The 26,412-nt window shown below is 36.9% G+C and overlaps 2 protein-coding genes across 10 annotated transcripts in view; one reads left to right on the forward strand and one right to left on the reverse strand.

Moving 5' to 3' along the window:
- LOC103705845 (ubiquitin-like-specific protease 1D) lies at positions 1 to 23,234 on the forward strand. 9 transcript variants are annotated; one of them, XM_088711999.2, is made up of 15 exons: positions 1 to 472; positions 1,319 to 1,370; positions 4,325 to 4,364; positions 4,895 to 4,989; positions 5,068 to 5,339; positions 8,242 to 8,290; positions 11,380 to 11,453; positions 11,656 to 11,685; positions 11,785 to 11,880; positions 13,273 to 13,375; positions 13,666 to 13,760; positions 15,902 to 16,024; positions 17,875 to 17,989; positions 19,484 to 19,591; positions 19,673 to 20,480. In XM_088711999.2, the coding sequence occupies exons 3-15, from the start codon at positions 4,349 to 4,351 to the stop codon at positions 19,817 to 19,819; spliced, it is 1,323 nt and encodes a 440-aa protein (XP_088568125.2). In that variant the 5' UTR covers positions 1 to 472; positions 1,319 to 1,370; positions 4,325 to 4,348; the 3' UTR covers positions 19,820 to 20,480. The 9 variants fall into 9 exon arrangements, 7 of the variants coding, with proteins under 7 accessions (XP_088568125.2, XP_008787948.3, XP_088568123.2 ...); XM_008789726.6 differs by lacking the exon at positions 4,325 to 4,364 and having other exon boundaries at positions 6 to 472; XR_015973797.2 differs by lacking the exons at positions 4,325 to 4,364; positions 19,484 to 19,591; positions 19,673 to 20,480 and adding exons at positions 23,018 to 23,099; positions 23,178 to 23,234 and having other exon boundaries at positions 31 to 472; positions 5,044 to 5,339.
- LOC103705846 (serine/threonine-protein kinase 52-like) overlaps positions 22,753 to 26,412 on the reverse strand; it is an 8,904-nt gene continuing 5,244 nt past the window's right edge. Inside the window, exons 3-6 of the mRNA XM_008789727.6 lie at positions 24,695 to 24,891; positions 24,338 to 24,512; positions 23,332 to 23,466; positions 22,753 to 23,253 (exon numbers count right to left, since the gene is read on the reverse strand). Coding sequence (XP_008787949.3) covers positions 23,044 to 23,253; positions 23,332 to 23,466; positions 24,338 to 24,512; positions 24,695 to 24,891 — 717 coding nt within the window. The 3' untranslated portion in view covers positions 22,753 to 23,043. The remainder of the gene's footprint in view (positions 23,254 to 23,331; positions 23,467 to 24,337; positions 24,513 to 24,694; positions 24,892 to 26,412) is intronic.

A 26,412-nucleotide genomic window follows, 5' to 3' on the forward strand; every position in this document is an offset into this window, starting at 1 on the left:
AGCCGCATCAACATTTAGGAAGCGTTCCCCACGCGCAGGCCCATTCCCTTTCCGTCGCTATTTTGTATCCGTCTGCGGGTGCCCGGAACCAGCAAACCCCAAATCCCTCTATTTTCTCGCTCACTTCCAATCGCTCTGGTTTTTGGCGGAGATGGCGGCGGAGGAGCGTCTCCCTCTCGACCGGAGGGAGCCGCTGCCGGGAAAAGAGGACGCGCCGATGCCGGAGGTGGAGGCGGCGGCGGAGATGGCGGCGGGCGGCGGCGGAGATGGCGGCTGCGATGGAGGGGAGTCGGAGGCGTTGTTGGTGGCGGAGCTCTCCGATCACCAGATCCAGGAGAAGGTCCAGAGGGTGGTGGGTCTTCTCTCCTTGGGGATGGGAGGCCGGCTGCCGGACAAGGGCGTGAAGCTCCGCGCCCACCTCCGGCAGCTCCATGACGAGCTCGACCGCCGGAAGCTCGCCCCGCACCGCAAGGTAGGCGATCAAAGATCGGAACTTTGGCGTTGGTTGCCAGGGATTACGATCTGGGGTTTTGGGTTTGGATCGGCTTGAAGGGAAGAGAGGGGAGGGATGGAGATAGGGATCAAGAATGAGGTGGACGATGATTAGATGAAGAGAGAACGGAAACCGTAGTGTCCCAGACGGATAGGTGATGATCTTGTGGATTTTAGGAGGTATGAGAAGACAAGCTACTGAGGGAGTGAGGATTGTGGACTGGAGATTCTTGAAAAGAAGTGCTTTTAATTGAAAAATCCAATAAATGGAATAGAGTTTGGGGGGGTGGGGGTGGGGAGGGCAATGGGAGATGAATCCTTAAAGAAATTGGCACGAACGAAGGAGAAGGATGCAATAAATTGAGAATGTTAAAACATAGGGAGAAGGAAACCTGACTGAGGGATTCTTCCGAATAAATCTCTTTAGTAGGCATAAGAAGAAGAAGACTTAGTGACGCATGCAAGATCCTACTTGAAAGGCTGAGAGAATAAGACAAAATCCTTAAAGAAATTGACACGAACAATAGGCAAAGAATAGAGCAAAATGAGAAAGAAGATAGGGGGAAAGAAAACCTGATTGAGATATTCTTGCAAATAAACCTCTTTAGCTGGTATAAGAAGGGTTAGTGATGCATGCAAGATTATCACTTGAGCGGCTGAGAAAGTGAGACAAAATACAAGCTTGCCAGATCATTCTATTTAGGAGCAAAGCTGCTATATATATTATAGACCATCAAAATTCATTTTAAATGCTTTACCTTGTTTTACTTTCTAGTTTCTGAACAATAATGCTGGATATTTTGTTGCCTCTTCTTCATTCTTTCAGAATGGTGGAGAATGCGACAGGGCTGCGCAGTCAATAACCACAGAATCATCTGGTGGGCTTTGAGATTTCCACAATAAATTGAAAAATCATTAATGATTATTAATGGAAAAATGGCATTTCTATCTGTTTACCATGTTTATTAAAATAGCATGTCCTATTTACCTTTTTGTTAATGTCTGAATATTTCTTAAGTTGACATTTCTTCTAGGCATTGTAGTATTCCAAATACTCATCAAATTCATATTGGATCTTGATTTATAAATAATGGGATTCAGAAATTAATGGTGTTAGCATCATGAATCTTATTAATTGTACAAAGTTATTAGTATATCTTCAATATTGAAAAATATTGTTTTTATAGAATGCATTTTTGCACAATATTTTGTTATAGTCTTTTTTTTTAAAGGTTGGTTAGGACAGAGCAAAACTGGCTATCATGAGTTTCCCTTGCAAGACAACTTCTGATAAATTTACTAAGGAGTTCATTCTGGAAAACACAATGCATACTCCCTTGAGTTTCAACAGCCCAGAATTCTGTAATAGCATAAAAAAATTGATTAATTCTAATTTTGGAGAGTGATATTTGAAATGGTTGGACCTTGATACTTTAGGAGGAAGAGGTGTCTGAGTTGGAAGAGAATTTAAAGACTAATAAGTTAAAATGGCAATGCTAGAGACAGTGTCATGTGCTAGATTGATATCCCTTGTTATCATGAAATTTTGGGAGGTAATTGTGGAGATACTTAGGTTGCATGAAAGCTTCCTGTCCCTACATTTTATTTGTTAAGTAATCGAATCCAACAAATTTCCAGATTTCATCCATAGCAAGGAACTGGAGTGCATTTCGATTTTAAGTCAATAAGTGTACCAAATAGGGTGTACAATATTTTCTTGATAATCTTTGTAACCCGATTAAGAAAGGCGCTTAGGAAGTTGATCTTTTACAGCCAAAATTGCTCTTAAATGGCAGGCAGTGTTGAATCATTTTTATTCTGGACTGTTAGTGTATCCGAATTGGAAATAGAAGTAGCTTTTAGGGTTTTATTTGCAAAATGGACTAGGCAAAGGCTAGTGTGATGTTCAACAAGGAGATGCCGCCCATATATCTTCTGACAATGTTTCTGCCCAAAATTGGGATATGTGAACTTAAAAGTTAAAACTACATCAGGATAACCTTCTTCTTAATCTTTATTGAAGAGACTTGCATAGATGTTCTGATTTTAGTATGGTTTAAGGAGATATTCTCTCTCCCATCTTTTTATGCTGGTGGCTAGAAGTTTAATTAGATATGTGATGAAGCACAAATGGTAGTTGTGTTATGTTTAACTTTTCATTCGGACATGGTTAGAGGTACAGATGGTCTGGAAAGACCCAAATCTGGTTCATACTTGAATTGGACATGGCCCATACTGAAGTTCAGACTCATGGGTTTTAAACCAATCTAAGACTTACACTCCATTTAATTTAGGATATAGATCATGCCAATGGACAAGGATATGGTAGATCTGAATGGACCAACTAGACTCAATAAACAGAGACGCGGCCCAGATCTCTTAACTGAGAATGACCTGGACCTGACACAAACAGAGATGCAACACTAAACCAACCTGAAACTCCAACTGGATGGGTGATATGTGGATTTGGATCTTAGATGTGAAGCTAACTCATGTTAGATCTGACTTAAGCTAGAGCTAGACCCACTTGACCCAATTGCAACCCTAAGTAGGGGTCTCAAATTAGCAACTTATATGTGGATGGTAGCAATAATTTTGTCTTTGTATGTTGTAGAGTTGGGCAATTGCAAACCAGCATTAAGTTCTACAATAAAATTGGAGAATTTCCTTTGCTCCGCCCTCAATCATCTCTTATAATTAAGCTCTTAGAGAAGAGGACGATGTTGTAGAAGATTTATGACAAACATTGTTGTACATCATGAGGAACTCAGGATGTTGACAAACAAAAGACACCAGATTACCTTTTGCATTATGAAGTGCTTTACTTACTATAACTAGGGGTGCAAGATCTGAGTCAAGTGAAGTACTAATTTGCTCATCTTGGCTCATTACATGAAAGGCGTAGTTGAGCTCAAGTAGAGTTTGACAATATATTTTCAAGCAAGGACTCATTTGTAAATTGAACTGGGTTTGAAAGAGATTGTTATCCAGCTGATCCAAGCCAAAGTGAGCTTCTGTTTATTTTTGTAAGGCTGAAGTGTTCAAGGTCAGCTTTTTTCTGAGGTTAGCTTCAAAAGTTGATGGAACTTGGCTCATTTCCTAGACGAATGAGATGAACCTATTTGCAAGCTGAGCCCGAATTGTTCACGAATAGCTATTGTTTGCAGCCCTATTTTTAACAAAGTCCAGAAACAATCTCTTGCATTAAGGGATCTGGATTAATTTATGAAAATCATTCAAGGGAACGTGTATTAATAGAGGGCACATTATTGGATAATAAATGCGGAAATAGTATTACTGTAGCAATGCTTTATAGGCATCCTTTTGAAACAGAGGCTAACTCATTTTGAAGTTGATTTTACCTCCTGGTTTAACTGGAAAAATGGATGAAATGAGGGGGAAGGAAAGGAGGGGGGAGAGCGAACCCTAATAGATGGTGGTGTTTCCTGCTGCATGTTTGATTTTTTTTTTTTTTTATAAAATCGCTGCCTTCACAACCATCAAAATGCAATACAAGGGTGAGCGCTGATATTAGGAAATTCTCTTTGCTGCGTTATATAGACTTAAAGAAGTTATACAAAAGAAAAACTTGTCATGTATTTGTTGAGGTACTTTATTGGATGTCCTTCCTGTAAGAACTGTCTTTTTGCTGCATCGATCACTTTCATCAATCTCTTCAATTTGTCATGTTGTTAGCTTTTTGACCGAGTTGCCATTTTCTTGGACTTGTCATGTTGACATGCTTTCTAGTTTTGCTTCTCTCCTTTGTCAAGTTTGTGCTGAGTTCATCGCTAAATATCTTGACATCCATGTTACATGGACTCGGCTACAGGTGTGGTGAAGACAGTGTACCTAGATGCAAGACAAATGTGGTAAGTTTTTACATGTGCCAAGAATTTGAATGACAACCTTAAAAAGCTCAAACATGAGGATGTGGTCATATGTTAAATAAGTAAATAGATCATCTCCTGAATAAGTGAACTAGAAAAACATTGTGGTCCATGGATGAGGCTCCCACCATTGCGAGGTCTAGGGAATGTCAGATTTATGCAGATCACTGCGTGCGGAGAGTTTCTTTCCATGTTTCGAACCCATGATCATCAGGTCACAGTGGAGTAACCTTACCATTGCTCCAATTCTACTAAATAAGTTAACTAAGGAGGGCAAAGTGATCTTTCAGCCCAAGTTTATTGCCTTAACAGGATTGCATTACGTGCATGAGAAAAGTACATAGATGGAAAAGAGAGATCACTGCCTTTACTATTGGCAATAAGTTTCTTCTTTAAGTTCTATCATGTTTGCTGAAAAGGGAAATGTTATTTTTTAACTTTCACCAAATACTATCGATAATGATCATATATTTTGCTTTATAATACAAATTGCTGGTGCCTTTTACTCTCAGGTACAATTAAAGATTCCAATGAAAACCTTACAATATCTGAATCACATTCACAGCCCTCATTTGCATCTCAGTTTCTCCAAAAATTACAGAGCAAGGTAAAAAGGTTATCTTTGCTTAAAGAATTAATATTTCTAGTTCTGCTGGTGAAGGTGTTTTCTCTTTCTTTTCTTCAGGCAGATGCTGCACCTAACAAGAACTTGAGAGATATTAGTCTAAACAAGTGTGGAAGTTCAAGGGAAGTTGAATGCCCAGTGCATGAGAGAAGACAGCCAATTAGGATATCATCACAACCAGCTAGAATGTCTTCCAGAGATTCACCTTTCCTGTGTGCTAGCACCCTTGCCAGCAAAGATGAACAAAGATCTTCAAATGGTGATCTCAAGTCTTTGGAATCTTTTAGCACTTCTCATTTGGGGGAAAAGCTTTCCAACCTTTCTTCTAGAAAGTGAGTCTTAGGTTTCTAGCTGTTGTTTGATTTCTCTTTAAATGCTTTCTTTCATTGTCCATACAAACTTATCCTATTTGATTCCTGATACAATAATCAAGTATATTTAGATCTCTAGCTTTTTCTACATAACTATAATTTCGAATATGTGGGTGAACTGATTGTTGGCTTTTCAAATGTAACTTAACATTGTTTGCTGTGTTTTCTTATTTATAGCGTTAAAATAAGATGTGCATGTGAATAGGATTTAACACTCCTTTTCACTTCCTTATTGGTAATGCTCTGCGAATTGGATTTACTAATTTCATACTTCCGTGTTTTTCCTTATATTGATGTAGAATAAATGGAAACTCTTACACATGTTGTTCTAGCATTCTTACTGATTACTTGAATTTCATATAGTTATATGAAAATGTGAGATTTCTGTTCCTATGAAAGTGGAAATTGCCCGCTAGACAGTAGCTTCAGATTTAATAAGGAACTTATATGATAGATGGCATACTTTAATCAGGGAAAGGGTCTGGTAATTCATGGTTAATTTTATCATTGCTTGTTAGATCATGATGGTTATCTTTTTGGTATTTAAGGTCTGGGCTTTCTAATACCTCTATAGAAAGAGGTTTTGTTCTTATGTTTCCAGAGCAGGATGTAACAAGGTTCTCCTTGCCGCATTATGCTTTTATGACATTTTGTTTTGCATGACTCTTTCTTTCTGTGGTATCCTTATGATTGTTGTAGAACCTTTTTAAAAAGGTTTAGATTTTGGGTTTACCATTATGTGCTGTTTTTTATAAAGGCATTTGTTAGCTAATCTATTTTCCTGTTTTGTTGCGATGGTTTGTATAAAATAACAAAACACTTAGAAATAACTGTTAGAGGAATTTTTGAGTGGATTAAGTAATGGCAAACCGATTGAGATGTACAAGTGGGTGCACGATAGGCAATGACCCCACTATGAAGGTCAAAATTTGTGCAGAATGTTCAGAGAAGAGCGGAAATGTATAAAAAAAATTGACAGGTTATAGAGGTTTTGAAAATAACCCTTGATTAGAAGTACAAGGCTAACATTAGATAGACATATGAAATGTGTTGACGATGCTTTTGTCTATCTACTGTATTAGTTTTATTTTTTATTTAGTGGGTATACTATTAATATGACTACCATGGCTTGTTGGATCACAGTGACAGCTCTAGCAGTTATAAGTGTTCGCATTCTTGTAGGATCTTCCTTAAGAGTACACAGTTCCATTTGAGCTTCATAAGCCTCTCTGCTTATTATGTTATCTGCTATAGAAGGTAAGCTGGGTACCATTCCACCATTGGAATAAAATGTGTAGCCAGGAACTGTAACAATGTTCCATGTCTAATTGTGATGCTCATCCAAGGTAATACAAGCTATATTGAGAAAGGTAAAGACGAGTTTGAGACTTATAAGTGTAAAGTATGGAGATATTGATCCACAAATCAAGACTATTCCAGGGACATATATGTGAAAAACCCTATATATAAAGGTTTGAAACTACCTGAACCACCACCAAATCAAGGGCAGATCGAGCAGATTGATGGAAGTCAAGGTTAGTTCACCCTGAACCAACCTTGGATTGCTCCCAAACTGAGTGGTATGTTTGGGTACTGCTGGGAAGTGGGTTAAAAAGGGTGATTCTCTCTTATTGTCTACCACTTGTCGGTGGAAACAAGAGGAAGGAATAGGAGACAAGCTGCTATAGGGGTTTTCACACTACCGTTTTCTGAGCTAGAAATAATTTTAACTAGGTAATGTTCTTCCCTACACCTTTTCTTTTTTAAAATTTCATTTGGTAATTCAACCACTAATACATGACTAATCAGAAAAATTAAGGGGAAACTTTGTCAGAATCGAGATTAAACCTTATTTGATCAACATATTCATATTTTAGAGTTTGAATCTAAGATCAAAATTGATAGATTTTGGATTTTTTGACTTGATCTCCACAATGCAAAGCAAAATTCATATAAATTAAAAACACAATCAGGGCAATCAGTGTCAAGTTGATTTTCGAATATGTTGTTGAGAAGGGACATTTGCAATCCCATTGGAATAACTTTTCTGGGCTATTAAACATTTTTAAATCAATTTTCATAAAAATAGAGCATGCTTGCATTGTTGACGTGCATGTGCTACCAAAATATCTATACAATGGTGCAATGGTGTGCACAAGATCCATCAGTGCGAGAGGCCAAAAATATTATAATTTTAAATCAATCCAGCGAGAGGCCAGGTATGTGATAATTGATGACAGTAGTAATCATTTGAGTGACATTGAATTGCAGGTGCTACTATTGTTAAATGTTATTAAAAATATATTATTTCTTGTTTATTTGCATTTTAATTGCTAATCTCAACATATATATGTTTTCGATGTACTTTATGTTGTAATCTATGTGATTTTATATGATTTTTATGCATGTTAGTGACTTCATATGCAAAAAAATCCTTGATTAGGGTTCTTAACTTGGTACTCTCACCTTCTTTCTTGCAAAAGTATAGTATTTAAACAAGAAATTATGATAGAAAATGCAAAACTAGAGTATGGAGGCCACAAAAAGACTGTGCCAAGGGTGTATAGGGCAAATCTATGCAGTACCATTGATACAGTTTGTTGACATGATCCTGATATGGCACATGCGGTACCCACCCTTGTCAATATGGCATTGATCCTCGGCATTTTGAACCTTGATGTTATAATCAATTAGGGTCAGGCATACCTGATATTTATTTATTTTGTTAATTCTTGAGATCATATGTTGCATGAACGTCGTTGACAAAATGATGTTGTGTTGTATTACATATGCCATTCAGTACCCAGTTGGTCTCCATTATGGCTTATTGTGATATTTCTCCGACATGTTTTTTTCTTTGTAGGAGGAGAGCTTCTGATACTAGAGATTCATTGGAATTGAAGTCAAAAAAGGTGGGTATGATATTTTAAGATGTGCTCAATTATATTTTATTTCATTCCTGTTGATCATGTAGTTATTGTGTTTCAAACTTGTTTTATTGTAATATTCATTGCGATACTTTGCATTTATAATATTCACTAATGTATTCCATAGATAGTATTCTGTTATGGCTGTTGTGGGATGAAATATTTTTGTATTGCTTTGGAATATATTGATCTCTATATCTTGTTTAAAAAAAAAGGGTTTTCACCTGTGGCCTAAATCCATTCTTACTTGATTGAACATATTTGAACTCTATTTGAGTCTTGCTTCATGCTATAGCTCTATCTATAGATTTGCTGTGTCTCGCAAACCTTGGGTTTTATATCAATCTGATTATATCACTGTTAGCTGTATGTAGGTGTACATTTATGTCGCTGGTACAAAATGTTGCCTTACCACTATCACATATGTGCTAATTCTAATGGTTGGTTTTGGGGCATGACCTATCATTTGGTTGACATATGTGTGATGCTGTCTAGGCACTCATGTTTGTTAATTATCCGTTGACAACTTTATTGGACACTCCATATTTGTACCAAGGCAATATTTGGAGCCTTATCCAGATAAGGCAATCCAAACAATGTATAAAAAATTTGATTTTTTAAGCTTGTGAATTAGTTGGCATTTCTTTTTTTTCCTTTTTTTTTTTGAAGATATCTCTGAAGTAGAAAGTATTTTTATTGTTTTTTATGTATATTAGTTCCTATATGCTTCATACATGTGTATGCACATATATGTCTCTGTATATGCATGCATGTACGTACGCACTTACAAACAATATCACTTATCCTATAACCTTACTTTCAACCAATCCCACATGCTGTCTCTCCTCTGCAATCCAGTATGGGCTCAGTAATGTTTAACATGTGCACGAGGGATTGGACCTACACATACCATATCACAATATCACAGGTCACAACTAAATATGTCCATGTTAAGATGCATGGAGGCAGAACCAGGGGAAGTGGTGGAGGCCATGCTCCCCCTCCCCTCCCCCGAAAAAAGGAATCCCACGCTAAAAAATTGCTCCCTTTCTTCCTTCCTAAAATTGTGGATAATAATCTTATTTATTTCAAATAAAGAAAGGGAGAATTTTCTATCCTCTCAAATTATTATGCTATTCAAACTTCCCACATCTATCACGATCCAACCACCTCCTGTCCTGTACCAACTCCAGACTCCATATCTCATGGCCCACTTTTCATGTTTTTATCTTGTCTTTGCTCTAGCTTTGCTAAATACACCCTGCTATATAATTTGACCCATACTTTGAGGAAAGCAAACAGAAGAGTTTATTAAATAAAAGTGGAACGAATTTATCAAGTTCCATAAATGATAACAGGAAAGATTTAGTTACAGGGGAGACCATAGCTGTCTATGTTTCTCCTTGAGTGCATCTGAATTTTGTTAAGAAATACAGAGGCTAACGGCCTACTAAAATCTCTCAAAGCCTTACTACCCCCAAAACAAATCTCAAATCTCCACCAGGGGAAAGGTAAGTGCCAAATTCTTGTGCTTCATGGATGCTTTCTTTTCTTCTTTTGCAAAGATTTAATGGTACCGTGATTTATTTAATTCAATTGTTTATGTTAATATTAATATTAGAGTTACAAAGGTAATTTGTTCTACCATCTTTATTTTATTATCATTATTATTTTATACATATAAAATGCCTTGGTTTGATATTTTTTGGCTCTTTTTTTTAAGCATGTGCATGTGTGCTGAATACATATGCATCTATGACCTCGTTTTGAAATCAAAGTTGTGATTTTAATTTTTGCTACCTGTAAGCTCTTAAAACAAGAAAAAAAAGATGTATCAGTTTATATGCTTAAAAAACTTGAAACAAAAGTGTTAATTTTCCTTTTCAACAAAGTTCTGTTCAATAACTAGGTCACCGATGTTCCTTTGGTACTTGTTCCATCTATTATTATATTCTTTATTCACCATAATGAGTTTAATCTGCATTCTGCAACTATGGTAAATTCCATAAGAAATATTTTTCTATACCTAAACTGTGAACAATTTCGATATATTTTACATTATTTTAGTTATAAATGAAAAACCATAATATTTACAATAAGACATATTGTTATCTAGTTATAAATTTTTTTTTAGTAAAATATGTTGTTAAGCTCTGGCCTCTGAAATTGAAAAATTCTGGTTCCGCCCTTGCAAATGCATAAAGCACTGCTGAACTTTTTGTTTGCATGGTTGTTTCTGTGTTTTGTTTCCATGTAACTTGCATATCGCTACTTTTATAAAGCGTTGGCCTCCAACTCCAATGACCAAATATCATGGATAATTTATTTACTTCTGATATTTCTTATTTGTGGATTGGTAAATGCAATCTGCCTTCCAGATAGTTTCAACAGAGTCTACTAAGATTCAGAATATATGAAGCTTGTAGCCATCAATAGGGGTCATGCATTTGTCAATTGCAAGAACAATTTTCTTACAAGCACAATGCAAGTGCCTCTATGGCAAAAGTGGTCATGGGGCTGAGAAATCCAGCTTTTGTTAAAGTATACGTTTTTCCACAACTTACAACTTTGCTATCAGCTTGATCAGATTTTTTCAACTATCCTTCAATGACATTATGTTTATGAATGGACCCCTGCTATTAATTCTAAGTGTTGCATCAGTTTTTATTCATGGATCTCTACAGAGTGCAGACTTATGATTCTCTTAATGGTGTTTCTCCATCTCTTTTGGAAGGAAAAGAACATATGAAGAATAAACACTAAAACAGACTTTGAGACACCATTTTGGACAATAAATCAAGTATAGCTGATACATTTCAATTTTTTCCCATTTCTATTCTTATTTCATTTCCTAATTTTCATTGAACCAGTTACGAAGATATAATGGCTATTGCTCTAGGCTTCTGGCTGTAGCTGATATAGGTTTATTGTTAGTTTAACTCGGACAAAAAGTAAATAGGTTCTCTTGCATCTGTGGGTTGATTTACTTGTATCATGGTCATTAATAGTTCAACTTATATGTGGAATTATTGTTACTTTTAGTTTGATTGTATCATTTTGAAAATGTAAGACAGGTTCAGGAGGTGGTTCTCTTGGATGAAGAAGTACAACCTGTACAGCCAATGCAAATAGATGACCCTGATAAATGGTAACCAAACTATCCAGAGTAGCATGCTGTCTTCTGTCTGCATATTGTAGCTCGATTCTCTCTCTCTCTCTCTCTCTCTCTCTCTCTATATATATATATATATATATATATATATATATATATATATATATAATATATATATAATGTTGGTTATCTTTTTGAGATCTGGCTTTTTCATTGATGAATGTTGTCCTTGTCCTAGGAAGGAGGCAAAAATCTATTATCCTTTGAGGTACATCTTCACCAAAATTGGAGTCGTTACTGATTAATGATCTCAATAGCAGCTCCAGATTCTAACATATTTAGATCTATTTCTGTATCTTTTGGACAGGGATGATCCTGAATCTGTTGAGATTTCTTATGCAGACTTAAAATGTCTTGAACCTGAATCATATTTATCATCACCCATAATGAACTTTTACATTCAGTAAGTATCGTTTAGTTTGCACTTCCAAAAGTTATGGTTGAAATTAAGCCAACTTGTACAGTTATGCTAGAAGTATGATGAGGTGGAACTTGCTTCTTTCTTTCTTACTTTTTTCCTGTTTTATGCATTCAAAAGTAAGGTTCAGCCTTAAAGCTAAAATAGTGGCCCCCATACACAAAAAGATGTCTTCACTCAAAACATTTTTGGAAAGCTTCATTACTACATATCGTAGTAGTGTGCTTTTACACAACTTTCTGTCAACATTTTTTTATGTTAGACAATCTTTTCTCATTTTATATCCCACTAAGAATAAAAGAACAATTTATTGCAGAAATCTGGAACCACATTGTTGGAAAAAATTTAGGATGTTAATGTTATGTGACCAAATTTTATTTTAAAACAGCAGAAGATTTGTCAAATATTGTTGGAGATAATGGAATGGAGTATAATTTTTTCCATGGTCCCCTCTTTCCTTTTTAGCAAAGTGCACATGATTGGGAGTATGCCACCTGTATTCTTTAGACTCAGAGAATAACACCCAGATTTAAGGCTGTTGCCAGTCTATAACTGTGGAACCATTATGAAGTTTTTCTCTATTCTTTGACAGAAACACAAATTATCCAAACTAAGAGCCTCTTAGGCTGGAATAATTGAAAAGGAAAAAATCCAAGAAAAATGTGGCAATATTCTTAATTTTAACAGAGTGAATGGCTGAGGATTAAGTTGAAGATATCAGACAATAAAATCATGGATGCCAATAATGTAACCTTGTGCCTGTCCCCTTTTTTGTCATTCTATGCCCTCAGCTAGTTTTAACCTGCCCCCTGTTTTCTCTGCCTTCTGTTTGTGTTCTTCATTGTTATGTTTCTTTGTTACACTAGCAACATTATGTTGCCTGTGATACAAAAAAAGTGCTAAAAAACTTCATTGTTATGTTTGATTACAGAATGAACCAAAGGCTTAAACTTTTTCAATTTCTTTATTAGATTTTCTCTGTATATTATAGATGAGATAAAGTTCACATATTCCAGCATAATTTGACATGGATCCTTGCATGTGATCTGCCTGCACCATTTTATTGAAAAGTGGTGAGAATGTGAAACTTTATGGGTACAGCTCTATAGTTAGACTAATTACTGTTACTGTTAAATTCCGAGATAGTTATCCTGTATCGTTTGACTGATCTAATATTACAAGAAGATGCTCATTTCCAGTCTTACTATATTCGCTGGTCATTACTTGTCTTGGTGCCTACTTTAGTAAGTTGTCCATTATTTACATTTGCATTTGATATGTTTATTAATGGAACTGTCACTATATCTTAGATGCTGACAAGCATGTGTGCATGTACACGCATATTTCTGTTTATTTAACTAATGCCTTGTTCTATAGGTACCTCCAAAGGCCAGTTTCCCCGATGGGTAGACCAAGAGGGGAATACTATTTTTTCAACACATACTTTTATAGGAAACTTGAGGAAGCTCTGTCATGCAAGGTAATATAAAATCGATGCATTGAGGTGATAATGAGTCTGTTTTATTTAGCAGCAGTAGTAGGAATCATAAATTGCTTTTCTGATTAAGAGATTTTTCAAAAGATATAAACCTGTACCACCTAGAATTTGGTGCCTTGATTTTTTTCTTCTTTAGTTTCCCATAACTGCCCTTGTCTTAATTTATGTGACTTATCACTCCCAGCCTTCTTTTTCCATTTCAATATTATTACAATAATCAAAGCAAATTTAATCCTGATATATTTCTAATTCTGTGGTTTTGTAATTTGTAGGGTGATAGGAATTCATGTTTCTTGAAATTGAGGAGGTGGTGGAAAGGCGTTAATATATTTCAAAAGGCGTATATTTTCTTGCCAATACATGGAGAGTAAGTTCCCTTTTTATTTATAAATATGAAAATGAAACATCGTATTCTATTGTTCTAAAAATTCATACCTTATAACATGCTTGCTTTTTTTTTTATTTTAATAACTTGGCAAGGTATATGAGAATAGATTAATAAATGAATTAGAAAAATTATCACAAGGATTTCTGAAGAGTTCGAAGGGTGTTTCTCCTAATTACTCTGAGCTTGAAGTATTTTCCATGTTGGTGGCCTAATACAACATAACTAAAGATTGCAATATGATTAATTAGGTTAAAAGATGGAGTTGTCTAGACTTTATTCTTGATTTTGCTTGATGCATCCCAATTCTCATGAAAATTTTTAATAAGAAATTCAAGAAATTGAATGCCATTGCTACAAATAGATATTGATTTTACTAAAAGATAGTATAATTTGAATGATGTTTCCTTGAGTTCATGATAACTTCTTGTGTGCTGGATGACCTGGTTACCAATTAGATGCCATCAGAATATAACCCACTCCTTGCTATATGAGGGAGTATTGTCAAACTTACATAGGTTGTGGTGGGGATTGCATGCCTCCTAGCCTATATTTCAAACTATCTTATCCAAGGTATGCTGTCTCGGTACTGGGCGCCGTACTGGTGCCACCCTGTTACTATATCGTTATGCTCGGTACGGGCCAGTTCGGCTTACCGAGTATTAATATGCCCTCCGAATCGTGTATTAGTACCGAACCAAAATGGTACGATGTGCTCTGTATCGTCCAATTCGGCACAGTATGGCATACCATGGTCTTATCACAAGAGATGCCCGCAACGATAAGTACAAATTTTGCCCAGTCTCCTTCAGCAAGTAACTCTATTTGTACAACTTATGAAGATTTTCTTGAAAGGCCTCTTAAATGCTAGATGCCACTTTGCAAAATAGGATACTTGTTCATCTCATCTCATGCGTGCAATGCACTATACATCATGTTGCTGCCTGGGCTTATTGTGCATGTGACAGATCTTAAGCTTCTCGGTTTCTTTCTTTCTTCAATGAAAATTTGCTACTCAGGCTAAAGCAGTGACACCTTAAGCATGAGATTTAGGCTTAGTAGAATTTCTAATTGATGAACCTATATATACTTCTAATTGATGATTTTTTCCCCAAACCATCATCTCTTAATTTATGCCATCCTGTGTCTCTGTTTTGTAATCGCATCATACATATGCAGAATGATGCTGAACAGCAGCATTGTCATTTTCTTGAAATGGTCATGCTCCTTCTTTACTTTGTTTATTCCTAGGAAATTTTGAAATTAAAGCCATCTTAACAATTGATTATGTCATATATCAAACTCCCTGCATTATTTCAGGGTTCCTACGACCCAAAGTCCTTAACCAATCCTTGCCTTATCTGTTGAACCTTCTTCACTATTAACATTCTTGCCCTTCAGCATCCCCAGTTCTCACTGCATTTTGAGCACCCAACTATGATTCTCTGTAACTGCATTTCATTGTCGCCCCTTATCCATCTCGTCACTAGCGTGTTGTCATTTACAAGCAGCAAGTTGCCTCCTCTTGGGAATAAAAAAATTAATGCATAAAGAACTTGTGTAACATAAGTATGGTTAATCGAAGTTGACCCTGATGACTCATTGCTGGTTAGAATACTATTAATCTCTCCACAAGTATTTCTAGGCATATTGGTCTCATGTACATGTCTTCAACATTAATATCATACCCATTCTATATCCCTTTCATCCTCATTGTTTATTAAAGCTTTTGATTATCTCTGCTTAGCCTTCCCCTTTGATTTGAAGTACTCCATCAGGCCTCTAATTAAATGTTTTCTAATTGACTTTCCTGGCATAAAGCCACCTCTGTTTCTCTGAAATCTGAAAAACATGTCCAACTTTTCATTTGGCTTCCCTTTCATTGCTCCAAATAATGGCACATAAGCTTGGTCACATGGAACTTTTGCATTTCTACTTGTCTACTTTGTTATTTTAGTACCATTGTGACGTTGCCCTTGTAGGAACATCATTTTATATTGATTAATTCTATTAACACGGTCTGACAATTGATTAGAAAATATCCACTTTCCTCTTTGACAGAAGTATTGTTGTTTTTATTTTGGCTGACTTCTTTGGTAAACTTTGTGGTTTTGTATAATCAGTTGGCACTGGAGCTTGGTGATTATTTCTATACCAGCAAAAGAAGATGAATCTGGTCCCATTATACTTCATTTGGACTCGTTGGGGATTCACAGTAGTAATTCAGTTTTTGATGTTGTTGGAAGGTAATATGCCTTAGAAGTTTGCAGTTATTATCATTGTGAACTTCTATTTTTATATTTGTGCACTTGCTTTTGTACATACGTATATACATATGTATGTATGTATAATGTTATTACATACACATACTATTTATATTTTGTTAAATTAAACAGGCATTTGTTGGTTCAATTCTTCTGATTTGCTGCAACTTGATATTAGTGCCATTCATTTATCAGTTCTTTGTTCGAAGCTCCCACGCATGAATTGATTATTTCCTGCTTGATCAATGCACTTCCCATGTTTCAATATCTCAAAGTACGTACCAAGAAAGAGATAAATTCTCAAATAAAAAAATGAAATGATCAAGTCTTAAAAACATTTAACTCAATTACTAAAAAATAGTTAACTCACCAAGTGCTTTTCAAGACATGTTTCTTTAGAAGCTTGATGGAATGCTAATCTGACCTGCTATCAATGGAGCACTGGTGCAGTTCGGTGTATCAACATTCAGTGACCTCATCCTTCTAGTAGTTATTGTTCAAGCAATCTTAACTTACCTGCTTGATACAAATCTTGCTCAATCAATTTCATCCATTGTCCCAACATATTCGACTTATATGTTAAGCTTTTAACTAAATGGAGTAATGGACTAAAAGATTTATGATCCAAAGTTCCAAACCAAATTTGACCGCCCTCGTTGGAACTCTAACAATCGATTAAGACAAGCTTGCATATGCATGTAAGTAATAAAAAGTCATGTGATCCTCTTGTCAATTTTAGCAAGCTGTGTTCCCTAGACAAGTTGACCTTCATGATCCAACCTGGCCAATTGAGGCCACGAGGTTAATACATAAAATTAGTTATATGAGGTTTTTTTTTAGGGAAAAGTTAGGCATTTTATAGAAGTTAATGAATCAATTGGCTTGAAGTTCTTGATTCATATTATCACCCCTCTTGATTAGGTCAAATGATATGGTTGACATGAGACTGAGGCTATCAATATAATATTGGTTCAGCTAAAATATTAGTATTGTTTTATGGCTCAAGCATCAAGCATGAAGGCTAAAAGATTTATGATCCAAAGTTCCAAACCAAATTTGACCGCCCTCGTTGGAACTCTAACAATCGATTAAGACAAGCTTGCATATGCATGTAAGTAATAAAAAGTCATGTGATCCTCTTGTCAATTTTAGCAAGCTGTGTTCCCTAGACAAGTTGACCTTCATGATCCAACCTGGCCAATTGAGGCCACGAGGTTAATACATAAAATTAGTTATATGAGGTTTTTTTTTAGGGAAAAGTTAGGCATTTTATAGAAGTTAATGAATCAATTGGCTTGAAGTTCTTGATTCATATTATCACCCCTCTTGATTAGGTCAAATGATATGGTTGACATGAGACTGAGGCTATCAATATAATATTGGTTCAGCTAAAATATTAGTATTGTTTTATGGCTCAAGCATCAAGCATGATGTGCACCTTCTGCTGGTAATATCTGAAGATCATGTAGCATTTTCTTGATGTCTTAGAAACAAGGCCATGTTGCATATTATTGTAATACACAAGAATCTAAATTTACTGATGTAGTTTTTTTAATGGAAAAATTTATTGACAGAGTTGATTGAAACTATATCCACTGGGGCAGTGCCATGCTTGACATGTTTGTCATTGTTATACCATCCCATGTGCAGAAAACATGCTGTTTAGGAAAAATATATTCCCAAGTTAGATCAGTTTATGCTGTAAATTGCATTATTTCATATTGTTGTTTTGTTTCTATATTTTAGTATATTATATTATTATTTCCTTGTTCTCAGTAAAATGAACTTTTCAAACCTTCTACGTAAACCTGAGTTGTACTTGTTCCTTGTAGATATTTAAAAGAGGAATGGAACTACATAAATCAAAATGCTTCTCCTCCAGATGTTCCAATTTCAGAAAGGATATGGAAATATCTTCCCCGAAGGATTGAGAAGAAAAAAATTAATGTAAGTTTCTATGCTAATCCATGCATGTATTTATCAATAGTCTTCTGGCGACGATTTCTTAATGCTATATGATTTTCTTTGAATGCTCACAAAAGGCATCTAATCAGCATTCTATCAGAAAGCAACTACTTGTAATTTATAGAACATCATGTTTTTCATTGCCATCTAGTTTATAGAAGTAACTTATTAATCTTGTAAAGTCTCCTGTTCTAAATATAAAATTATTTTTAATAATGAATGATCAAGTTCTTCTTTTGGAAAGACTTGTTTTGGTGCTGGCAGTTGTATACTTACCTTCGAGAAGATCATTAAGGGTCATACTGTGAATAAGTTTATTTTTGAAGGAATGCATAAATCATCACCTAGGTGGGAAAACAGCTTTGGCAGTTGCTTCCAAATGCTAGGCTGAATTATTTTACAAGGTTCTTATAAGATGGATGGCTTTTCTCAAAGTTACTAACCTACTGTATTTTGGGGTCCATCCTGGGAAGTGGCATCCCAAAACCACTTGATCACCTTATACTGAGAGTGTTACATATTCATTTAGATAGGAGGGTAGAAGGAATAAGCTGACAGGCTTTTCTTTACCAGAGAAAATGTAAAAGAAGTTTAAAAGAGGTTTTGTATCAGCGGCTGCAGGTTAACTTTGACATTGTAATTTAAGGTTCAGTATTTTAAATGTTAAGGTGCAATGGCTAGTTGAGATTAATCATCTGGTACTTTGGGCTTAACCTTGTATCATTGCTTGGGTTATGATTAGTAACTTTAGCTAGCTCAAATATCTGCAAGGTTGTTTGTCGATACGTAAATATATACAACTACCTTCAAGGCTTTGTTGTCCATTATTGATTAGCTTTCATTTAACAGTTTTCCTACAATCAGCTCTGTGTCCCTGCCTATTTCATCTGGGCTTGGCATGCAGGTGTTACATGACATAGGCATGATATTCTAATGCAATTTTACAACTCTGTTGGATATCTAGAGGTCTGGGTACCAATATAAGCTGCCACATATGTCAGAAAAGCTTTTATTGTCCATATGAGAAGAACACACTACCACACTAACAAAAGATCCACATACAATCTATTTGGGGTTGGCTTTTATTTTATGCTCAGCAACTCTTCTGACCTGCTGTTAACTGTATATGAACTGTATATGTTTTTTCCTCCAAGTCTGTGACCAACTTCAGCAGTGCTACATGGTCATGGACAAAAAAGGCTATATCATCAATTATGTTAGAAAGCTGCAATTAATGGTTTGATTAGCGGGACATGGTTTGGTTGGTTGGCACAATTATCCATAATCTAATGGTTTGAATGCTTGTTCCTTTATAAGTTACATGAACTCATCAAATTTTGTAAAGTTTTTCCTTCTTCAATAGGTGATTCAAAGTGCAAATGCAATCACATTTCATCATGCTTTTCTCTAATTATGAAATTTACTACTGTGGTGATAAAATACTTATATGCGATACTACTTGCCTTCTCCCACCAGGTTCCTCAGCAGAAAAATGAGTACGATTGTGGCCTATTTGTACTTTACTTCATGGAGCGATTTATTGAAGAGGCTCCTGAAAGACTTAGAAAGAAAGATCTAGCCATGGTTAGGAAACCGACTATTCATAGAGCATTAGAATTTAATGTCCTTCAGTTATTTCATTTATTGATCCCATTGTTTTAATAGTTTGGTAGAAAGTGGTTTCAACCTGAAGATGCTTCTGGCTTGAGAAAGCGTATACGGGATCTGCTTCTTGAAGTATTTGAGAGCGCTAAGATGGAGAATGGCAGAATCGAGCCAGCAACATCCTCTGGTAGTTCCCCTGAACTGTGAAGACGACTGCCAGCAATGCTTTGAACCTTTGGTTCTGCTTTGGATGCCCAATTACCGGATCCCGGGATGATTCCCAGGGTAGGGATATGGGGCAGGGCTTATGTACAGGAATGGGTGAGGCCTATGGACTTAACAATCCAAAGATTCTAGGACCATGAACTCTCCCTTCCGCTGATGTCTTCTCACTGGGCTCCCCCTTGTTGGAAGAAAACAGTGGGCGTGGCAATATTGCTCTTGGAGAATGTGGATCATACAGTTGAGCAACAGTTGCTGCATGAGTCCATTGTGGTCGGACAAATTAGCCGCTTGGCATAAGCGTAACCACCCATGTATATGGAGCTGGGTCAAAGCTTATAGAGGAAATGATGTGAACATGTTTGATAAAAGCTGCAAAACTAATTCTCTTTGGTGTCTCTGCTCATGATTGTGTTGTAATAGAATTGAGCGAAGCTGCAGCATAAATATGATTGACAGCCATCGCTGAGCCGGTTGAGTAACTTGATTGCACCTTTTTTCTCCTTTGATAGATTTGGTTGGGATGGCTTTTTGGCTTCCATCCTCACGAGATATAGTTTGTAACGTGAAAATCCTGATAGGAATATGTACAGTCAGTGTATATGGGATGTTTAAAACTAATGAAGCTTTATAGCTGCTCATAAAACCATTCCATTGATCTGCTCTTTTTTTTTTAAGTTGTCTCTGATTAAGCATTTGTGCAGATGCTAATTTCCATGTTCTGCTATGATGGGGGAAATGCGAATTCAAGCCCCATTATTCATTTATTTTTGAGAAGTAGCAAAAAAGCCCTGCCCTTGTATTATTGAATATTTGACTATCCTAGTATTTGTTAAGAGAATTAGATGAAGTTGTCAGGATGTTTCTTAGGAGCGTGTTAGGTGCATCATCTTACTGTTATTGTTGGGAAGGCATCTGCCGCTACCTTCTCTCTTTCCAGGGATCGGCATGAGGTGGTCTTCTCCTCCTCCAGCTCCACGACGCCACTTCTTGTGATGGCGCTAGCGACGAGCCTTGTGGTTTTTGGAGCAGTAGAACCGAGCGTCACATGGGAATATTAATATTCAAGAGAGTACTGAAGTTATGCTCGAATCCACACTTTCCAGGTTTCTCTCCCTCCCTCTGCTCTCCTTTCCCCCTTTTTCTTTTTTGTCACCTCTGGCGAAAGCTAAATACTCCTTGCTAATTTAGTAAGAAGTGTATTAATAAAATTATACATATGTTCTATTATCACATTGTGATACCTCGGAAAAAAAAAGGTTGACGGGCCGGCCCAAAAAGATCGGGCCCATCCACCATTTACGGTCGTGCCCTAGGCACGATTGTGGGAGAAGAAACGGGAAGAGGGGGGGGGGGGGGGGGGCAGCGTGAGTTGATTCGCCGGAGGGGTTTGAGTGCCGAGGAGAGGCGATTCCAAGCGCCGGCCTGTGGTGGAGGAAGCCATAAAGCCTCTCCTCCCTTCGGTGAAGATCCCCCACAAATCGGGAGAAGAAGCTTTGGATCCGTGCGAGTTGGTCCGAGTTGCTTGTGAATTTTCTCCTCCGATTTCTCGCCGGAAAGGTCACCGGAGCATCCCATCGGACTGAGGTAAGCCCCTTGTGCTTCATTTCCTGGATTTAGGGCTGTGATGGTGGGGATTTGGCCGGTGAGACCGTCGAAGAAGGATCCGAAACAGGGGTACCTTGTTTCGGCTTCTCTTTTTCGGATCTTGCCACCGCCGCTGGCCGCCGGGTTGGCCGGGATCCATGGCAGTTGGGTTGAATCGTGACTGTGGGAGGTCGGAGAGGGATTTTTTAGGGTTTATTGGAGAAGGGGAGTGGTGGATCCGAGGTCTTCTTTCTCGTGACTCCATCTTCTCCTTCCTTTTCCCCTTTCCCTCTTGTCGGCGGCGGCGGTCGTGGGCCACCGTGGCTGCCGTCAAATAACCGATGTGGGACTAAACACAAGCCCGCACGGGTTCTCATATACTTCCCCCATTCAAGCCCTGACATCCTCGTCAGGCTAAGGGTACAAATCCATTCAAATCTAATCACAAACACCACGATCAGTCCGTGGTTAGCCCCAATGGATCCGTGCTGCAGTGTCCCCTAGTCCACATAAGTTATGGGCCGGGTCTGCTCTGATACCATTTGTAACAACCCAGGACCTCACCCAAAATGGCTAGCCGGAAGGTATTATTTGAGTTCCTTGATCCTGTATAAGTACCCAAAATCTATCCAGCAAATAACTGATGTGGGACTAAACACACGCTCGCACGGATTCTCACACACATGATGAAAATATGATAACGATTTCTAATAAAAATAGACGGCTGAACGATATTGTAGTAGAACAAAAATTATAATATCGAATTAACCGTTTTTAAAAATTCGAGATCCATTTATTTTTCACTTAAACTTGAAGAGATGTCTATATTATTTTTAATGGACAGAAAGGAGTCTAAAGATCATAGCCTCCCCCGAAATATGCGGACCTCCCAAACCCTGGATTAAAGACAACAAACAAGAGTGAATGTTCCTATAAGGAGCGACACCGGGCATGGAACCTGTTTGGATGACAATATATTGTCAATGGCTGACAGGGATGTAGTGTAAGATCAAAAGGCTCCCTGCATCTTGTGCAAATTCCACAATGTGCACCTCAGGAGCATTGCAGCAACTGGCCTCGGTGAATAAGATTCAGAGACCCCATCAGCTCACTGGGGAAAAAAAATCAATCACAACACATTGTGGCCTAAACAGGTTCACATTGCACACTATAGAGCATTAAATCCTAATGAGTGATATTTTATAGTAGATTATTTTCAAGGTACCTGCCTGTTAATTTGATTCAGAATACTAATAGACATGTAGCTATTTACCCCATTATATTTGCTCCATCACTGATGAATAGCTCCACTGGAACATTTCAAGCATTCATGTATAGAGATAACAATGAGATATACCAAATAAACATAAGGGTCATCTAAGAGACAGGTGAAGACCAGTTAATCCAACACCTTACTAGTCCCCTATCACAGATGAAATTGAGGATCTTTACATTACCCTATAAACAGAGAAAAATATGGAGAGCTCTTTGATTGATGTATGACCATTATATCTCAGCACTACTACATGTTTTCAAATTCCTTAAAACAAGTTCCTATCTTTTGGGCTTTATGTTCTTTTGAAAACATCTTGGCAGCATTAGTCCGGGATAATTTTGACTTATCAAGGGCCGCGGTACCTGCGGAAGCACCCAAGACATCCTTGAGGCTCACCGAGAGGTATCATAGCTCCACCCTTTGATGTGTCAATTGCTTCCAACATCACCACCACCTCATCCATCTCAGGTCGCTTGTCAGGGTTTGCATCCCAGCATCTCCTCATCACATTGGCGAAAGAGCTTGGACAACACCGTGGTATCTCAGGCCTCAAGTTCTGCAATTTCACAGAAAAAGCTCAATTTTTCCTCTTGTGATGCTCTTATCCTAGCTGTTGTATTAAGAAATCATGTACCTGCCGCACAACTGCAGATGTAATCTCTGAGAAGCTGAGATCTGGATAGGGCATATCACAACAGTATATCTCCCATAAGCAGATGCCAAAACTATATACATCACATTTTCTGTTGTAAGGATTGCCATTGAGCACCTGCAATTAGCTTGGACAGACATCGTTAGCTGTTGATTGTAGTAGAAATTGATGTTCTAGGACCTAGCCAGATGATAACTTATGCAACCTATCAAAGCCAGTGACCTGAGTCGCTTTTTGCAGAGATCACGAGGACCCCAAGTTGACATCTTAAAGAAAGACTACGTTTCATTCTTGATAGACTCTGACACTAACTTATACTAATTATAAGTTGTACCAGCCTAGGGAAGACTTAGCAGAAGATTTTTTTTCTCTTTTTTTTCAAACATTATTCTTTTAAAAGTTAACACAGACACAGTAGAATTCGAACCACCATTCCTCTACAGGAGAGGCTCTTTACAACCGGACCAGAACCATTTTCATTTATTGAACTTTCAAAGGTAATTCCCCTCTCCAGCAGGCAATCAATATCTATCTCTACCTATATTCGATATGTTCAATGAAAAACCAACTTCATGGACTCATCTGGCAGTCATCTGCCATCTGCTAAGCTCCATTTTCTAGCAACAAAAATCCTTTATGAGCAACTATTTGTTATGCCATACATCAAGGCATTTATTACTATTATCATTACAAAAGAAAGTGATTTTATTAATTTTTGACTACCAAGGTCAGCATCTTAAGAAAAAGATCTATTGCAAATTAAAGTAAAAGGATGTGCATGTGATATCAAGGAAGGAAATCGTTGTGCATGTGATATCAAGGAAGGAAATATCTGTGCAAATCAATGACATTAGAAAGTAAAAGTTTGTAAATCATGAAGAACAAACAACTTAAGCTGCTGAAAAAATGTGTTAAAAATAAAAGAGCAGGGGAAGAAAAGGTATAATAATCGCAATATACTTCCACATTAAAAAAGAGGATTGTATACCTCTGGTGCCATGTAACCAAGGGTTCCTGTCTCACCCGTCATGTCATTAGGGTTTTGAGCTTCCACACGAGCAACACCAAAATCAGCAATTTTTACAGTCCTTGTCCGATCAAGAAGCACATTCTCTGTCTTCACATCTCTGTGAACAATCTTCTTTGAATGAAGATAACTCAACCTACAGAAATAAAAGAACATCGCTTAAAAGTGGTTAGCTAGCAAACAGCCTCTGGAAGGCTGAAATCCCAACAAGGTAATTAGAAACCAAAAAGCTTTGAACTCAGAAGTGCGAATGAAATTTAAATAAATACGTACTTCATGAAACAGCACTTCTTGAAGAAATAATAACACAATGCTTACCCACGTGCAAGATCAAGAGCCAGCTGGACAACAACTTTAAAGTCTAGCTTTTTTCTCGAATTTCTTATCAGATATGACTTCAATGCACCACCAGGAAGATATTCAACAACAACACAGCATTCACTAGTTGGCATGCCAAGTTGACCATTTTCTGTTTGCACAGTTAGATCTCTTGCACCCATCTTCGCCCCTATAAACTGCAAAAGAAGTATGAAAGCAATGTTAATAGTTCTGTTTAAGAAAATGTAGTAAAAACATTACCGAACATGTAGAAGCATGGTCAAGGAATAAGCAAAAGCAGATATTGACATTATGTATTCAAATTTGGGGAAAAAACTAATGCAGGCATTGGATGCCTTTTTGTTCAAATTTCATAGTTTGTGGTATCAAAAGATTAACCTTTATATTTGCAATAGCAGTAAAATTCTTAAAGACCATTCCACAAATGTGCGTCGTGCAGAGAGAACATAACAGAACTCTTGGACACGATGATACATCAGCTCTTTTTTTTTATAATTATTATAAGTTCTTAATGCACATGTCATGGCTTTCCCAAATTTCTCTAATATTCAGATCCATAACTAGTTTGAAACAAGCTTGTCAAGATGTTGGCTTTAAATATGCAGGTATTACACCAAAGTTGAAATCTCAAAGCTGTGGGCGATGATTCAGTTATCATAAGTTAAACATAACAAGATACCTCCAACTTGAGTGGTGAAGATCTGAAAATAGGTTGGAGCTATGGAGTTAATGAATACTAAGCGAAGTGTATGCCAAAAAAAAAAAATAATAATCACCAGACCAGTTGTATTGAAACGTATCAACTATCAACACATTTGTAGACGGGCTCAATTAGCAAGATGAACTTTAAAAAGAACATGATCGAGCCAATAATTTTAGAAATTAAGCTAACCTCCAAAAGGAGTACAAAGAGTTGAGTTTATTATACTCCACAAAATTACTTTATGATTTGGAAACTAAACAACCTTTCCAGATTGAAAAAATTAAAGAGTAAAGAGAGCAAAAAGATTTTTGTCTTTATCCCTTGAACCAAGAATATCTTGCAAATATCTATTCAATATGCATCATGCATATAACTTATCCTTGCCTAATAAGAAGTTACAAGGCTTAAGTCTAATAATGAACATTTAAAATGGTGCAGGCAGAATTATCTCAAGATTGGTTTATGAGAAGGACAACGATAATTATTATTACAATGGACGGTGGCCCCTCTTTGTACCAAATGCATTAATATGTTCAACAACAAAAATCATATAAATAGTAAAGCATGTATAGCAGTATTTTCAACCAGAGAATCACATATTTCAATGGTAATAGCAAGGGAAACACATCCCACATGAATGAGAACGAAAAAATCCTCTCAACAGTACTCGTACTTCCAGAATCAAGATAAGGTTATTGAGTAAAGGACCATTAGATCCATGTGGACTCCACACGATACTGGGAAAAAGCAGAAGGCTGCAGACTTGACAACGAAAAATTTGTTGGTTCAATCTAAAAAGAAGAGAGAGATGTTGAACAATACAGGAGCAACAAGGTTGAAGATAGACCAATTCCAAGGTGTGGAGTAGCAACCGATCTTGAAAATATTTTGTGCTACAATGCCATAATAAAATCCAAAATGGAATAGCAACCAGTCTTGAAAAAGCATAATCAGTGAAAAGAAAAGAAAAGAGATAAGAAGTTGAAGATTAAGT

This window comes from Phoenix dactylifera, chromosome 15, assembly GCF_051530095.1.
Source record: "Phoenix dactylifera cultivar Ajwa chromosome 15, Ajwa_hap1_PhDact_Kaust_v1.1, whole genome shotgun sequence".
Taxonomy (NCBI): domain Eukaryota; kingdom Viridiplantae; phylum Streptophyta; class Magnoliopsida; order Arecales; family Arecaceae; genus Phoenix; species Phoenix dactylifera.

Coding starts and splice junctions, on each gene's coding strand:
- LOC103705845 (XM_026804178.4), top strand. CDS start 152: ATGGCGGCGGAGGAGCGTCTCCCTCTCGACCGGAGGGAGCCGCTGCCG. Junction 11,881..13,272: donor ATAATGAACTTTTACATTCA/GTAAGTATCGTT, acceptor CTTGTTCTATAG/GTACCTCCAAAGGCCAGTTT. Junction 13,761..15,901: donor TTCTTGCCAATACATGGAGA/GTAAGTTCCCTT, acceptor TTGTATAATCAG/TTGGCACTGGAGCTTGGTGA.